This window comes from Papio anubis, chromosome 4, assembly GCF_008728515.1.
Source record: "Papio anubis isolate 15944 chromosome 4, Panubis1.0, whole genome shotgun sequence".
In the NCBI taxonomy this organism is placed as follows: Eukaryota; Metazoa; Chordata; class Mammalia; order Primates; family Cercopithecidae; genus Papio; species Papio anubis.
In genome coordinates, this window is record NC_044979.1 from 25,025,667 (window position 1) to 25,043,381 (window position 17,715).

Consider the following 17,715-nt stretch of genomic DNA (forward strand, 5'->3'; position numbering starts at 1 on the left):
CACTAGAAACAAGTTCTTACGTGAGCTGAAACAAAATTCTCTGACCTAAACTGAGTAATTTAGAAGAGGTATTCTCAAATGCCATGTGAACTTCTCCCATTTTATCATTTGCAAAGACTTGAAGATCATTTGCAAAGATCTTTTATCCAAGGACAATTCAGGACAATTACCTCATCTTCCTTCCCTTCCTTTTTCTCACCAGCTACTCCCATACCATCAAGGCCAAATCATTAGATTAGCACATCAGGGAAACAGAAGCGTCAAACTGTACTCCCGTCAAGCAGGTAACACATTTCTCTTTTCCAACATACTGTACTTAATCCACCCAGTTTCTGACATCATACTATAGTTTCTATAAAACAAAATTATAAAACAAATAAACAGAAAATCCATACAGAGATGGCACAGTCAGCCATGGCACTACCATAGCTTTTTAAAGGTAACATAGAAGACCTGTGGCCAGGAGTGGACCATAAATAATCCACACTGTACACGCTATCCCTAGAGCTAGGTATAGAATAGCGTATGATATCAATGTCCCTTTTTTAAAAAAACTAAAGTCCGGCCGGGCGCGGTGGCTCAAGCCTGTAATCCCAGCACTTTGGGAGGCCGAGACGGGTGGATCACAAGGTCAGGAGATCAAGACCATCCTGGCTAACACGTGGAAATCCCGTCTCTACTGAAAAATACAAAAAACTAGCCGGGCGAGGTGGTAGGCGCCTGTAGTCCCAGCTACTTGGGAGGCTGAGGCAGGAGAATGGCATAAACCCGGGAGGCGGAGCTTGCAGTGAGCTGAGATCCGGCCACTGCACTCCAGCCTGGGCGGCAGAGCGGGACTCCGTCTCAAAAAAAAAATTAAAAAAAAAAACTAAAGTCCACTAATACATTCTGCCTCTGTTAAGCTCTACATAAACTGGCCAGATTCTCATTGTTGACAGTACTGAATTTAATTCCTAAAGATTTACTCAAAATATTAACCTGCACCACCGAGTCATCTGAAAAGAGTAGGCATCCACAAGCTACGATGTCCTGGCATAGGCCGTCATTCCATCACTTAAGACCAAAAAGCATTTCAACACAAACATTTATAGAGATGAGGTTCTACAAAGAACAAATTAGAAAAGTTTATTATATACCAGAAATAACAATCTCAGAATCCTAGTACATTTTAATTCAGGTTTTCTTCATTACTATTCAAATTGATTGAACTGTTAAATACTAACAGAAATGGTTAAGTGGCCTTCTAAGAATCCAAAAATCTATAGATAAACCAGACACATTTTACAAGCATTTCTGAAAGGAGACAACAAAGGAGATGAAAGAACAAGATACATTGCTCAGAGCTTCTGTAATCAGATACTGAAAGTCAATCAACACAGGCAAATCTTCAATTACTGTATTCCCAGTGGCAATCAATGACAGCGCTGTTTCTGGGTCATGCTCCAGCCATGCAATTTTCACCCTGAAATCTCAAAGAAAACACTAAATTCAAAGCAAATCTCTAGTTTTAAACTTTAACCATCTACAGTAACCCTATTTCCTTTTTAGTAAATTGTTATTTCTCATGCATAATTGTTTAAATTATCCTTCATTAGAACTCTTCTTCAAAAATAAATTTTCTAAAATTATCTGAATTGCTTTATTGCTGCTAAATAAGTCAATTACTGACACCTCCAAACAAATTTATACTGGAGAAAATAATTCATTTATTTTTCTTGGGCTAAGATTCAAAATCAAACACGGATTCCAATCTTAAAGCCTGATGTGGCCAACTTTTAAACTGCCCACACCAAAGTCCTATTCACTTCTAGAAGAAACAGGTATTAAAAGGGCTTTCTCCTAGAACTATGTTTTCTTTTAGCATTATGCTTCATTTCTTGGTCATTCAGTTATGACCATAGCACCGTATATAAAAAGCACTTGGCACCCAGGAAAACAAATTACCTATAAAACTAAGCACCAACTCTTGACCGGTGTGGTTACTCTGCTCCTGTTTACAGTGGAAGAGTGCAATTAATACTCATTTCCTAAGAGGAGTTTCACTGAAGAAATTTATTATAATTCCTGTCTTTTTGAGCCCATCCCTCCTTTCATGTTTCTAAAATATTACTAAATGATGGGTCATATATTGATGAATGACAATAAAAGAGTTAAGTTCAAGCAAATGAAGAAAGAAGAGGTTTAGAATATTTTTGGAATTACTGGCTTCGCCAACATTAGAAATAATAAGTATTGGGTACAGGTTGAACATTCCTTATCAAAAAATTCAAAATCTAAAGTGCTCCAAAATCCAAAACTTTTTGAGCATCATTACGACACCACAAGTAGAAAATTCTACCCAAGTACTTAACATAAATCTCATTTCATGTATAAAATTACTTAAAATATTGTATAAAACTTTCTTCAGGCTACGTATATAAAAACAAATGAATTTCATGTTTAGACTTGGGTTACACTCCCAAGGTATCTCATTATGTATACGCAAATATTCCAGAATCTGAAAAAGTCCAAATCCCAAACACTTCTGGTCCAAAGCATTTTGGATATGGGATATTCAATCTGTGCTTGTAGGTCTACCAGGCCTCTAGTCCCCAAAACTAATTTCTAAAAACAATTCTAAAGGAAGATTTTTTGAAAATAAAAAAGCTATCACATTATTAAAAGTAAGGTTCACTGCAAAGAAGCAGTACAACTGAATTCTCAATCACAAATCCAAGGAGGATTTATGTACCTAAGGACTACTATACTTTTCACGTATGAAGAACTTTTCTCATGTCTTTTTTCTTCCTAACTTTGAACCTTGACTTGGGTAAATCTGCTCGCAAGTCTTGCCTGGGTCTCAAATAAGTGGTAGTGCCAAAGTCCCTGACTAAAGACAAGTCTTTCTTGGTTTTACTAAAATGTTCCTTTGTTGCTCCTCCAGTTTTCACCTACTTGTCAAAATTTTAAAATTGGATATAAATTCAGTCAATGATCTGTAGTTAGAAGCCAACTAGACCATATTATAAATCTAAAATGTTAAACATGAAATGGTTTATTATATCAGAACTAATTAAAGCAGCACAGACACTCTCCAACTTGGATGGTTGGGTTCTGTGCAATAGCAGTGTTAGAATCTATGTTTCAAGAGTTAACTTAGGAAAGATTTCACAAGTACATTTATAGTCAATAAAATAAAGACACCATCTCTTATAAAGATAATATCATCTATATTTTAAAGGAAATGAATAATAATGGGTACTATAATATTATTTCCATTAAAATATATTCCTTACTAAAAACTTCATTTTATCCTTTTCCTACCGTTTGGATTCCTTACAGAAAATACGTATCTTAAGAAGTATTTGTATGTATATGTATACTAATGATTTTAGCTTCCATTAAGTCCTGCCTCTATGAGTCTGGCCATGATGTCAGAAAGGCCAACCTTAGATACACTTTAACTAGAAAAAAAGAGTAGGACAAGCCCCTTGACTACATTCAAGGCTAAGCAGTTAATTTGCCAAAGCATGTGACATCACTCTCTCCATCATCACAGATGCCTTGGCATGTAAAGTGAACTAAAATCCTTCATATTTCCTTTGACAAAGCTGAATATGTGCCAAACCCATCTAGCCTTTCTCTGCCACTGCTTTAACTTTCCTTTTTTACTCTCAAAACCCCTAGATTCCACTTGTACCCAACAAGAGTGATTTAGAAATCACATAACTAACTTTCTTGGATTAATAGAAAGTTGCCAAGTAACTCTACATGTGCTTTCATTTCTCTTTAGGAGATTAGCATTTGAGGATGGATAAATGTATAGTTGTATGCCGCACAACAACATTTCCATCAACATCACACTGTATATACAATGATGGTTCCATGGGATTATGGTATTTTTACTGTACCTTTTCTATGTTTATATACACAAATACCACTATGTTACAAAGACCCTATTCAGTACAGTAACATGCTGTACAGGTGTGTAGTCTAGGAGCAACAGGCCAAACCATGTAGCCTACGTGTGTAGTAGGCTATGCCATCTGGGTTTGTGTAAGTGCACTCTATGATGTTTGCACAACTATGAAAATGACTAGTAACACACTTCTGGGAGTATGTCTCCATCATTAAGTGATACACGACTGTATATCCATTTTCTCAATATTTCTTCCTGTTTGATGGAAAAAGAAAATGTCCAGGTGTTCAAATAACTTACCTCTCTTTTTCTAGGTTACTATGTCACACCACTTCCACCTCTGAAACTGCCATTCCTTGGCAGTGTAGCGTAGTGATTGAGAGCTCGAGCTCTGGAATCAGATGGCAGCGCTAGCCCCAGCTGTACGCTTGCAGGCTATGTGACCTTGGGCATATTATTTAAATGCTTTGGACCTCATTTTCTACATCTACTCTTACACCACCTAGAGGATTAAATAAAATAACGCATGTATGTGCCTGGCACATAGTAAACTCCCAATACACATTAGCGGAGAGGTTGATATTTTCTTCTCTCCAGTTACAAAGAAAGCACCTGGTTGGTTGCTATTCCTGAACATCCCTGCCTATTTCATTTGCAAAGCCTGAATAACTCTCCAAATAGAAAAATGATGACCTAGATATAAATCTGAATCTTTGGATAAAAGTAATATTTTTAACATGGTTCCTCTTACCTTTCTTTTGTCCTAAATAATCATGCCACATAAGCAAACAATGACGCCACATAAAAAATGAATACAGACATCTAAATTTATATGTAACTCAGTAAAAGGTTGCATACATAGTACAGAGAGATGAAGGAGCCAGAAAGACACAGATATGAATCCCTGCTTCACAATTTACTAATTGGGTTTTAGATCTTTCTGATGCTTAGGGCCCCATCTACAAAATGAGATAATAACTCCTATATCTTTATGTCTCATAGATTTATTGCTACAATCGAATGAAGTAATAGGACTAAGCACCTGATACAAAATAAAAAATCATAAGCTCCCTCGCCTGATAAGTATGAGAAACTTAAACTTGCAACCCTCTCTCCAGCAAAGTTGCTTTTTATACCAAAGGGAACAGGGATGTCTGAATGATAGGGGTTTATTGTGAAAATCTGTCCTTAATATTCTTCTGGTTACACAAACAAGTGATATGTACTAATTACACGAGGGTTTTATTTTTTTAAATACAAGGCACAGCACACACCATAAACATAATAAAAAGGCAAAGAAGAAGGAGAAAGGATTAAGAAAAGGAACAGCTGGCATAAACTGTGCACATCATTCAAAGAGGCAATGGGGCCAATAGAGTTTTTCAATAAAAGGAAGAGAACACTAGGTGGCAATGAAATGGATACTTTAGATCTCAGGAAGCAAAACATATTCACTACTCTTCAGGATGCCAGGGGAGGCTTGGATAACATCTCCTGTCTTAATGAGCTTTATTCCATTCCCAGCTGTTCAGAACAATGACAGAGTTCACTGCAGCAGAGTATCCATATACAAAACTCCATGATCCCTAGAGCCAGAGGTGTAGGGCAAATGCTAAATCATACATCTGTTGATGTGTGGATGTATAAATGAACAGAGATTTAAGAAGAAGAAGAAAAAAACCCTTGCACATTCAGGATCTTTCTTCTCCAAATTTATGTACATTTTCTCATCTCTTCTTTTGTTCAGACAAATGTGTTGGCTCTGAGTACATTTTTTTTAATTAATTTAAATTTTCGAGCAGTTGTAGGTTTATAGAAAATTAAGCAGGTGATATGAGGAGTACTCATATACTCTCTCACTCTGAGCACTTTCACATGTCCTGGCTGACTTAAAATATTACATGGTCACTCGGTATCTGAATGAATCAACATATAAAAGGCCATAGAAGATAATTTGAAAGGCTCTTCCCAATTTAGGTTTGCAGAAACCAACTGACAGTGACAACAATCTGAAGAGAATACAATGATCAGCCACCAGAAAGAACATATATAGCTGTAGATCTCTATGGTTTCTATCAAGGAATCACTACTGCCAAATTCAAAAATCACAACCACTGATGTCGCACTCAAGTTTATTTGTAAAATCAGAACTTTCACAGACAATTAAAAATATTAACATCTCATTGACCTCTATATTTCCTAAGACTATAAGGAAATCTCTCTCCAATCTAAAGGACTTTGAATGTTCCTGAGATCAAGGCTCAGAACTCCATTTAGTTTTATTATACGCCTTCTTTCAACTGTGAAACTGCTCCCTCTTGTTTTTAATATGATGAGGTGTTCTATCATGTCACATAGATACCATCTGTCATTAAGCCAAAGATCATCAGGTGAGTCTTCACTACAGCTAGGAAAAATTAAATGGACAATATAGTGGTTATCAAAGTGTGGTAATTAGAAATGCACATCATTGGGTCCCACTCTTGACCTAATGAATCAGAAATCTGGGGATGGTACCCAGCAGTCTGTGTTTTAACAAGCCCTCCAGGTGATTCTGATGCAAACAAAGTTCGAGAATGACTGATACATTCAAAGATGTTTGACCAAGTACAAAAAGGAAGTGAGCATGAACAGTAAATATCTCCCCACTATATCATACCCTCACACACAGTTTTGGCTAAAAACAAGAATGATTCTTGAAGATCAATGTTGTATTTTATTTGGGAATGCTGATGACTGTTTTGTAGGGCTTCATATAGTGGCCTACTGAACAGAACTCGTTCAACTACAGCCATTTTTTTAATGTAATTCAAATTTTCCATGCATCACAAAATGAACTGAAACCTACTGTTATAACTAAACACAATTTTTCTCTTCTACACAACTTGAAATTTATTCTAACTAGTTTTTAATCAAAATTTTTTTATTATTATTCCTTTATCTATTGCTCAGAGTGTAGTAACAGCAGACTTACCATAGGAAGATCCCATGTTCGGATAAATCAGATGAAAGTTTCTAACCGTATGCTCTAGTCTTTAGTTAACCAACATAGAAGGCCCATCAACTGGATGACTAAAATACACATATTTATTTATTTTATTTTATTTTTTGGAGATGGAATTTCGTTCCTGTAGCTCAGGCTAGAGTGCAGTGGCGCAATCTCAGCTCACTGCAACCTCCGCCTCCCAGGTTCACACGATTCTCCTACCTCAGCCTCCCAAGCAGCTGGGATTACAGGCCCCCAACACCATGCTCGGCTAATTTTTGTATTTTCAGTAGAGACAGAGTTTCACCATGTTGGCCAAGCTGGTCTCGAACTCCTGACTTTAGCTGGTCCACCCACCTCAGCCTCCCAAAGTGCTGGGATTACAGGCATGAACCACTGGGCCCAGCTAAATACACATTATTTTAAAAGAACTACAGTTTGATGTAAGAAAAATCCAGTTAACAGGGGTGGTATTAAGGTTATTGTCCCTTTGTAATTTTGCCCCCTTTAATATTATCATCTATATCTACTTTTTGTTTTTGTTTTGTTTTGTTTTGTTTTTTTGAGATGGGATCTCGCTCTGTCAGCAGGCTGGAGTGCAGTGGCGCAATCTTGGCTCACTGCAACCTCTGCCTCCTGGGTTCAAGCGATTCTCCTGCCTCAGCCTCCCAAGTAGCTGGGACTACAGGCACATGCCTCCACGCCTGGCTAATTTTTTTGTATTTTTAGTAGAGACGTGGTTTCACCATGTTAGCCAGGATGGTCCCGATGTGCTGACCTTGTGATCCGCCTGCCTCGGTCTCCCAAAGTGCTGGGTTTACAGGTGTGAGCCACCACACCCAGCCCCATTTCAGTTCTATTTCATATATATGTTTGTAACTTTAACAATATAATAATAATAGTGTGGGTTCAGTTTTTTTTAAAAACTGGATGCGAGTTATTTATTTCAGGACTCCTGTTTATAAATCAAAATCAGCAAAGTATTTCATCAATATTTGTCCTCTTCAAACATTTTAGCAAATTGTAAGAAGTGAAAGTGGAGTTGAATACCAGTCATAAAGCTAGTTAAACCTCTTCCAAAACAAACATACAAACAAACCCCTAAACTACAGGTGTGGACCTTCATTATCTTTTCTCAGAAAAGATAATGTGCCTTTAATGTGTTTGAGTCTCTCTGAGATGCATAATACGTGTTATTTGTTTGAGTTTCAGCCATAACTTAGTAGTGATTTTTCTCCATTATAGACTTTGCACATAATGAATTTCAGGAAATACACAACAGCTTCTTCCGCTTGTAGATAAAGACAGTAATATGATGGAGTGATCAAATACAAATGCTCCTTTAATTTATTTTACCAAGACATTTATCCATGTTTTATTTATAAGGCAATTGAAGTCATTCATTTTGTATGGAACTCTTCCTCTTCTGAATAACAAATAATATATTATCATATATAGCGCATTGGGGGAGGGAGTGATGAAAGCCCAACTTGAAAATAAAAGTTTAATATTTTGGGCTCATTGGGCACAATTATAGTGGTACTATCTTTGTTTTCAACTGAATCATAATTGTGTGTGCAGATTTTTAAAAAACCGGGATGGCATACGGCACAGAGTAGTATGGAAAACAGAAAATCCTTTGTTCGAAGAGAGGGTTTTTTTTCCCTCCAGTTGAAGAGCATTTTAAATGCACAAAATCTGTCTCAGAAATATCCCTTTGAAAGATTTTTGCATACACAAGATTTAAAATGCTTTCATTCTGTGAGTGACTTGAATGAAATGGAAGCCTACATTCCCAAGAATCTCTGATATGACCATATAAAAACCATGACCAACTGGTTTGTTTTTAACTCTTACCATGTACAAGCCCATTTGAAGGGCATGGGCAATACTTCATTTCCGAACCAAGTCAAGTTGACCACTGCCATTTAACACACCACCTAGTGTTTGCTGTTGCCTGATGCCAGTAAGAAATACATTGAAAGCTATAGTATAATGATAACCATTATTTGCCCTCAGTTAAAAGTCTAGCTAATGGGTATGAGGTGCCCGCAGCTTCATATTGCTTGAGACTACCCACTTTTAGGATATTTTAGAATAAAAGATCAGACCAGAAAGAAAAGTTTAAAGCTCAGAATCTCATAGAATAAATGGAAGATAACCAGCTAGTTCTTTTAAATCAGACTCTATATTTTAAATTCAGTAAGGATTTAAGTACATTAATGGTTACCAGTTTCCTATAAATTAGTTTGGGGACGTCCATGTAACACTGAAGTCATAGTTTACTGCCATGTTTTTCCAAAGTATGGTCACAGGTGTTTGGAATACGTATGATCTCATCTGAAAATAAAGAGTATATATACCTTTCAATTCTTACTATATCTTTCAACAGTGAGCTGTTCCTTAGCACTTTGAGTGTATCTGGCTTATAAAGTACTATTTCAAGAATATCTCTTATAGAGAGATCCAAGCATACCTGATGATTATAAAGACACGAGGTTGTGATTGTTTTAATATCCAGTTTGAAGGGTATTAAAACAATATTAAGAATAACTAGGTTATCCTTCATTTCTCCTATTTTGCTAAAATACATCGGGGGAGAATACAAATTTCAAAGGCTACAGAAATAAATAAGTGTTAACAAATAAATACTTTCTGATTTTATAAAGTAACAGCCTTAGAGCCACTTTTATTGTTTAAAAGAAGGTATTTTTAAGTAGATAAGACAAATTATCCTCAGTGAGAAAATCATGGAAGAAAAATCTGTTTTCTTCTCCTGTGCTTTGGGGAAGTGACTTACAAACAGAAATTTATAATTACAACTAATACAAAAGATAACGTAAAATAAAAATCATCTAATGTCTAGGGTTTTCAATTGCCAACTAGTGTTTCCCATAGCATAAAGCAGCTCTAGAAAAATATTAAAATATAGTAAGTGTATTCAATACAATAAAAGCTAAAGCCTGACTGATACAAATGTCATTTTGAAAATTTATAAACACTGTCATTTCCAGTAGCTAATATTAAACTCACTCAGTTTACCATCCAGACCACGTAATGTGGACTTATAAGCCCTGAAGGGTCAACAGTCCACATAACATCCTTCCCTTTATTTTATACATCATCACCAACAGTAATCATTCTGCAGTGAAAGCTTATTTCCCTCATCATACTGGTACTATATGAAAGTATCCTTGGTTGATTTTTATGGCAAAACAGGCAAAGGCATAAATGAAACTCAAAAACTTCACTCTTTCACTGAGCTGTTGTGGGGAAGGCAATAGAGAAAGGAAAAGAAAGAAAGGGAGAATAGAGAAAAAAACAGGTAAAGAGAATGGCGGTGGGAAAATTAAGACAGGAGGAATTAAGGTAGAGCTTCAGCAACTGGAAGGAGGGAAAATTAAAAACGGCACCATAAAGATCTCCCTGTAATTGATTCATATAAACAATGTGTGCTAGTTGCATTTTGTAATGTGACTTCAATAGCCACCAAATATTTTACTGGAATGTATATTTCATCTTTTAAAATATTTTGCACCAAGAAAGTTAACGTATGCTGCATTTGCACAGTAACTTAACTGAACATTTTTCTACCCCCTTCTCAAATCTGCTTCATCGATTGACAAATGCATTTGTCAGCATTTCAGACCTCAGTAAAATAATAGCCCCAGAATCCAATTTGTTCATACTCAGACATTTACAAAATGCCTTTTGGACTAGACTTTGTGTTTGTCCCTGAAAATACCAAGATGTGAAAGGTACACACACATACATATCCCACCCCAAGTGAGAATGATACAAAAACAGTAATTGTACAATAATGTGGCAAGAACAGGAATAAGATACATGCTCAGGTTTTCACCCAAAAGAGGATTTTATCTGGTAAGAACTTTAGCCTTTCTGTCATATTTTTGGCAACATTATTCAATTAAATTTTTTGGCTTTTAATTTTATATGTTTGGATTATAAAAAGTTTTACATTTTTATGTGTCAATATTAAGTTATCATTTCCTCTTAAAGTTCTTTCATTATTATTACGCAAGAAGTATTTGTATATCCAAATATTAAATATCTTTTACCTTCTAACTTTTTGTGTCATTTGTTATATTTTACTACTTATCTATCTGTAATTAATTTTGTCAGATAATGTGAGGTGAACTAAACCACACATTATCTGTGAGATTTTTCCAAATTTCTGTAGCACCATTTACTGACTACATCCTTTCCACACTGAATGATCATATACAGTAGGTTCCTATAGAAACTGAGACATGTATTCATTTCCATTGACCTGGCAGTCTGCTTTACACTGGGAACTTCATCTGAAAACTCACCTTGACTTGTAGCTCCCACAATTACCACATGTTGTGGGAGGAATCCAGTGGGAAGTAATTGAATCATGGAGGCAGGTCTTCCCCGTGCTATTCTTATGATAGTGAATAAGTCTCGCAAGATCTGATGGTTTCATAAAGGGCAGTTTCCCTGCACAAGCTCTCTTCTCTCATCTGTGGCCATGTGAGATGTCCCTTTCACCTTCGGCCATGATTGTGAGGCCTCCCCAGCCAGGTGGAACTATGAGTCCACTAAATCTCTTTGTTTTGTAAATTGCCCAGTCTCAGGTATGTCTTTATCAGCAGCATGAAAATGAGCTAACACACATGGAGCGGGGTAAGGAACTCAAGAGAACAAAACTTATATATTATCTTTGTTAATATCTTCGAATGATTAATAGATTTGTAGGTTTCATTTTCCCATCTCAACAGACAATTGATAATAGCAGGCACTACCTTTTTCTTGCTTTTTCTGTTATTCCCTGCATACTGCCTTTAAACTCTCTCTCCAGACTCATTGTGGAACTGCCATAACTAATCCTCCTTCCCAACCCTATACTATCTATTAATCACACTGCCTCCCATGCAGTTTCAAACATGTCTTCCAACTGTCTTGATATTATTTTTACAAATCAAATAATTGTCTTTTAAATAAATGTATAGAATTCCTTTTGCTCTGTGAAGGACCCATTTACTCTCATTGTCCAAATTAGTATCAATATCATTATGGTTATGGCATACTTATGTCCCTTGGTGCATCAGAAGGATACTTAAATAGATATATACATTTTAGAAAGAATAGATTTAGGTGGATGTGCATAAATGGTGTATTTACATGTACTATTTGTGATGTAATGACTAATCTACATCACAAATGGACACGTTCACACATCAAAGAGGGAAGAATAAACAACTCACCTTGAAAATGATGGCCTAAAGCAAAAATATTTTAATTGAATTATTTCTACTGTAAATAAATGGTATAAATTCTGTAAAAAAAAAAAAAAAAAAGAGCAGCTAGCTTCTCAGTTTCCCCAAAGAATAAACCCCGAATGACCATATGATCCAGACTTTCCACTTCTAGGTGTTTACCCAAGCAGGATGAAAATATGTGCATATAAAATCCTGCACATGAATGTTATTCATAGCACCCAAAAATTGGAAAAAATACAAATGTCCATCAACAGTTCATGAAGAGATATATAAAATGTCCATACAACAGAATAGTATTCAGCAATGAAGTAGAGACCAATGCCACACATGCATGAACTTGAAAACCTAAGTGAAAGAAGCCAGTCACAAAAGACCACATCTTATAAGATTCCATTACATGAAATGTCCAGAAAAGACATTTTTTTAGAGATACAATAATTTTTGTCTGCCTAGGATTAGAGGAGAAAAGAAAGAAGAGACAGTGACTGTTAACAGGTACAGAAATTCTCTTAAGGATGACGTAAATGTCCTTAAATTGACTGTGGTGTGGTTATATACTTTGTGAACATCCTAAAAACCACTAAATTATACATATGAAATGGGTGAATAGTACGGTATGTGAATAGTACGGTAAGTATTTCCATACAGCTGCTTTTTAAAATGTAAAAGCAAAATAATTAAACAAAAGTCCCCCAAACCTTGTAGTGGTGATATAGTTGCTAAGACTGTCATATTACCCACCTTAGAGACTGTAATTTCGATAGTGATGCATCGATATTCTTCCAGTATCTTTTTTTTTTTTTGAGACGAAGTCTTGCTCTGTCGCCCAGGCTGGAGTGCAGTGGCCAGATCTCAGCTCACTGCAAGCTCCGCCTCCCAGGTTTACGCCATTCTCCTGCCTCAGCCTCCCGAGTAGCTGGGACTACAGGCGCCTGCCACCTCGCCCGGCTAGTTTTTTGTATTTTTTAGTAGAGACGGGGTTTCACCGTGTTAGCCAGGATGGTCTCGATCTCCTGACCTCGTGATCCGCCTGTCTCGGCCTCCCAAAGTGCTGGGATTACAGGCTTGAGCTACCGCGCCCGGCTCTTCCAGTATCTTAAAGCACTGCCATTGAGCAATGGTTCAATTCGCAGTATATAGCTAATAAGTCAATTAACATTGAAGAGCAACTAGATGACAAATTTTCTATTCAGATTGATGAAACCACAATTACAGACAATAAAGCTCTTCAATACATTTGTACACAATTTTGATAATGACTATAAACTGTAAGAAGAGACGTTGTTGGTGAATTCTTTAGAAACTGGCTATAGTGAAGCATCTGTTTTTACTTCTGTAAAAACTTGATTTGATTTTTTTAAAAAGTGCTAGTCAGGAACTCTGGCTCACCCCTGGAATCCGGGCACTTTGGGAGGCCAAGGCAGGATAATCGTTTGAGGCCAGGAGTTTGAGACCAGCCTAGGCAATGTAGCAAGAGCTCGCCACTACAAAAAATTTGAAAATTAGCCAGACATGTTGGAAGCTGCCTATAGACCCACCTACTGGGAAGGCTCAGGTGGGAGGATCACTTGAGCCCAGGAATTCCACCCTGCAGTAAGCTATGACCTTGTAGTGACATTCTACAATGTTGTCCAGCCTGGGCAACAGAATGAAACAGTCTCTCTCAATCTCTCTCTCTCTCTCTCTATATATATATATGTATATATGTGTATGTAAAATACACATACACACGTGTATATATGTATATATGTGCATATATTTATATATAATTACACATATAATTATATATGTGTAATATATAATTGTGTGTGTGTTTGTGTGTGTGTGTGTATACACACTTGGGCTACTGATTGGAGTAACCTCCATGGTTGGAAGCTATAAAGGTTTTACAAACCCACCTAAAAAAGTATGTCCTGAAGTTCTTGCAATATACTGCACCGTGCATCAGCATTAACTAATTGCACAAACAATGTTGGTCCAGTTCTCTATCCCTCTCTCAGTATAATAGTCTAAAAATAATCAAGTAAATCCATATTCCACACATATAAAAAAGTTGAGCAGCTAGTAAACAAAATAAACTATCTTGTAGAGATGTATACAAAAAAAGTGCTCTAAAAATTTGTTAGACATTAATATATTAAGAACTATAGTTTAATATTACTTTATCAATCTGAGCTTCTCATTAATAATAAAGACTAAAGTGGTGGTAGCAACAAAAACATTGACTCTCCTTAGTCTAATGCATCAGATTAAAATGCCCTTATATGAAATGATATCATTTATCATAGTAATGGGCATAAAGTACTGGATCAAAAATAATTCACATTCTCCTACAGGGTCCAGATTTTTCTTGGGCTTTCCGTGCCATATAATCGACTCAAAAAATATTAACCTATTCTTCTGCACAAATGTTTATATTTTCATTAGTCTCCTTTCAAGAACTTTGGTGCATCTTGCTGCCTGTATGGAAAGTCTCTAAATCTAGATTAAGGAGTCTCTCATCAATCATTTAGATACTAAAGGAGTTATCTGATGCTGCTCAAAGGCACCTCTTTGCCAAATTTTCTAGAACATTCATTCCAGGAGTGGATTTATCAGAAATTACATGGATAAAAGGAAAGTTACTTGTTTTAAGTATAAAGATGTTCCAGGCCATGTGCAGTGTCTCACGCCTGTAATCCCAGAACTTTGGAAGGCCAAGAAAGGCAGATCATGAGGTCAGGAGATCAAGACCATCCTGGCTAACACGGTGAAACTCCGTCTCTACTAAAAATACAAAATTAGCCAGGCACAGTGGCACGCGCCTGTAGTCCCAGCTACTCAGGAGGCCGAGGGAGGAGAATCCCTTGAACCCAGGAGGTGGAGTTTGCAGTGAGCCGAGATCGTGTCACTGCACTCCAGCCTGGGCAACAGAGCGAGACTCCCATCTCAAAAGAAAAAAAAAAGATGTTCCAACAAGATGGATATTAGAACTAAATTAATCAAATTGATTACACAATAGAAACAAAATTTTATCAATACCATTAATACATGTAAAGCACCTAGAACAATGTCTGCATATAACAAACAATAAATGTTAAGTATCGTGCTACATACATAAATTAATAAGCATGATATAGCGCCCTGAGCCAGCCAGCCACAATGTGCTAGGAAAACACTACCCAATGGAACAGCCAGTTTTCTCCTCTGTCCAATTACTGTCCAGCAAATTGAAGAGCAGATACAGCTCACATATCCAGCAATTTCATGAATCTTCATAATAACCAAGAACTGAAAGTAAACAAAAATGGCCTCTCAAGGGACAAGACAGATGTTAAAATTTCACAAACCTTATTACTCACCTCAGGTCTATTTACTTTTACTTTACACAGAGCAACGCATTCTTATGTCCGATTTCTAACTCCAAAAGAAAGAAGGAAACAAAGACTACTAGAAGACAGTAAGCTATGAGCAGGAAGAAAATGCCTGAAACAAAGAAATAACAAATTAAATACAAATCAGACCCAAGAACACAAAAAGATAGGATGCTGGATCACTTACATCAAGGACAATCAGACCGAAACTTTAGTATAGTATGCTGTTTGGAGCTGATAATGACAACCTGAAGTTATCAATAAAAAGGTGTATCATGTTTAAAATATTATGTTCAAAAAGACAGAAAAATATGTAAAATATCTTAGAATGCTTTTCCTAGAAAACAGGTAAAACTTTTGATGATAAAAATAATATCAAGCCGGGTGTGGTGGCTTGTGCCTGTAATCCCAGCACTTTCGGAAGCCAAGGCAATGGATCGCTTGAGTTCAGGAGTTTGAGACCAGCCTGGGCAATGTGGTGAAACGCTGTCTCTACCAAAAATACAAAAATTAGCCAGTCTCATAACCCAGTAAGTCTCAAAAATAGGTAAATAAATAAAAATTTAAAAATAAAATAAAAATAGCAGACATACAGTTAAAAGTTTCATATACTTTATTTATTTATAAATTTTTTTGAGATGGAGTCTTGCTCTATTGCCCAGGCTGGAGTGCAGTGGCGCAATCTCGGCTCACTGCAGCCACCGCCTCCTGGGTTCAAGTGATTCTCCTGCCTCAGCCTCCCAAGTAGCTGAAACTATAGGTGCACGCCACCACGCCCAGCTAGTTTTGTATTTTCAGTAGAGACGGGGTTTCGCCACATTGGCCAGACTAGTCTCGAACTTCTGGACTCAAGGGATCTGCCTGACTCAACCACCCAAGGTGCTGGGATTACAGGCGTGAGCTACCACACCTGGCCAGTTTCATATAATTTATTTTCCATTTTAACTGCCTCCCTGAGGATGAGAATGATCAACCTTAATGTAATAGATTGAGGCTTAGAAAGAGTACCTTGCCAAAAATCAGATGACTAAGACCACGCTTAACCACAGCGCAGCATGACCTAAACTCAGTTAACTGTCCAGTTTGTTTGTTTGTTTGTTTGTGTGTTTGTTTTTGAGCTAAGCTCTCCCTCACTACACTAACTTCTTTGAATGTCTTGTGCACATTGATCTTCTTCCTCACTGGGAGCCTTCACAACTATCTTACCTATGTTTGGCATTCCCTTTCTTGCCTCTGCTCCATCTCCCTGATGCTAGGATCCTTCAGAGATCTTCCCCAGAGAAGATTTCTGACTCTGTAGACTAGGCTAGATCCTGTACTATGCATTTTCTTTTTTCTTTCTTTCTTTTTTTTTTTTTTTTTTTTGAGACGGAGTCTCGCTCTATCGCCCAGGCTGGAGTGCAGTGGCACAACCTCGGCTCACTGCAACCTCCTCCTCCTGGGTTCTAGCAATTCTACTACCTCAATTCCCGAGTAGCTGGGATTATATGCACGTGCCACCATGCCTGGCTAATTTTTGTATTTTTAACAGAGACAGGGTTTCCCCATGTTGACCAGGCTGGTCTCGAACACCTGCCCTCAGGTGATCCACCTGCCTCGGCCTCCCAAAGTGCTGGGATTGCAGGTGTGAGCCACAGCACCAGCACATTTTCAAAGCACTGTATACCTTCCTTTCACAGCAGTTATCACAACTTAACAACTATCTGTGTGATATTTGTTTAATATACGTTTCCCCTGCTAGACTGTAATCTCCAGCAGAGTAGGATCCATTTTGTCTCATTGATATCTGAATCCTCCAACCTGAGCAGGCGGAGAAAAGTAAGAATGCTGTGCTCTGGCTAAGCGTGAAGTGGTGGGAAGGAATGGGAAGGGCGGGGAGGTGAGGATTTCACACAGGACTACCATTCACTAAATATTTACATCACAGGTACTGTTTCTGCATTTGCTTTACAATGATTATACTCAAGGGAACCAGAATATGTCACCCCAAAAAGAAAGAATGCTGCACTGTGGTTAAGCATGAAGTGGTGGGAAGGAATGAGAAGGGAGGGGAGGGAGGATTTCGCGCAGGACTAAATTCATTCACTAATATTTACATCACAGGTACTGTGCCTGCATTTGCTCTACAATGATTATACTTAAGGGAACCAAAATATGTCACCCCGAAATATGCCACTTTGGCATAAAGATGATTCTGAACCGAAGGCAACTGAG

The 17,715-nt window shown here is 37.2% G+C and overlaps 1 protein-coding gene across 10 annotated transcripts in view; it reads right to left on the reverse strand.

The window, feature by feature from the left end:
- Window positions 1-17,715, reverse strand: part of EXOC4 (exocyst complex component 4) — an 818,008-nt gene that overhangs the window by 535,690 nt on the left and 264,603 nt on the right. Inside the window, exon 10 of one of the 10 annotated variants that reach the window (XM_021935352.2) lies at window positions 843-1,462. The exons of the other annotated variants lie outside the window; for them this stretch is intronic. Coding sequence (XP_021791044.2) covers window positions 1,458-1,462 — 5 coding nt within the window. The 3' untranslated portion in view covers window positions 843-1,457. Of the gene's footprint in view, window positions 1-842; window positions 1,463-17,715 lie in introns of those variants that run through there. 10 annotated transcript variants of the gene reach the window in all.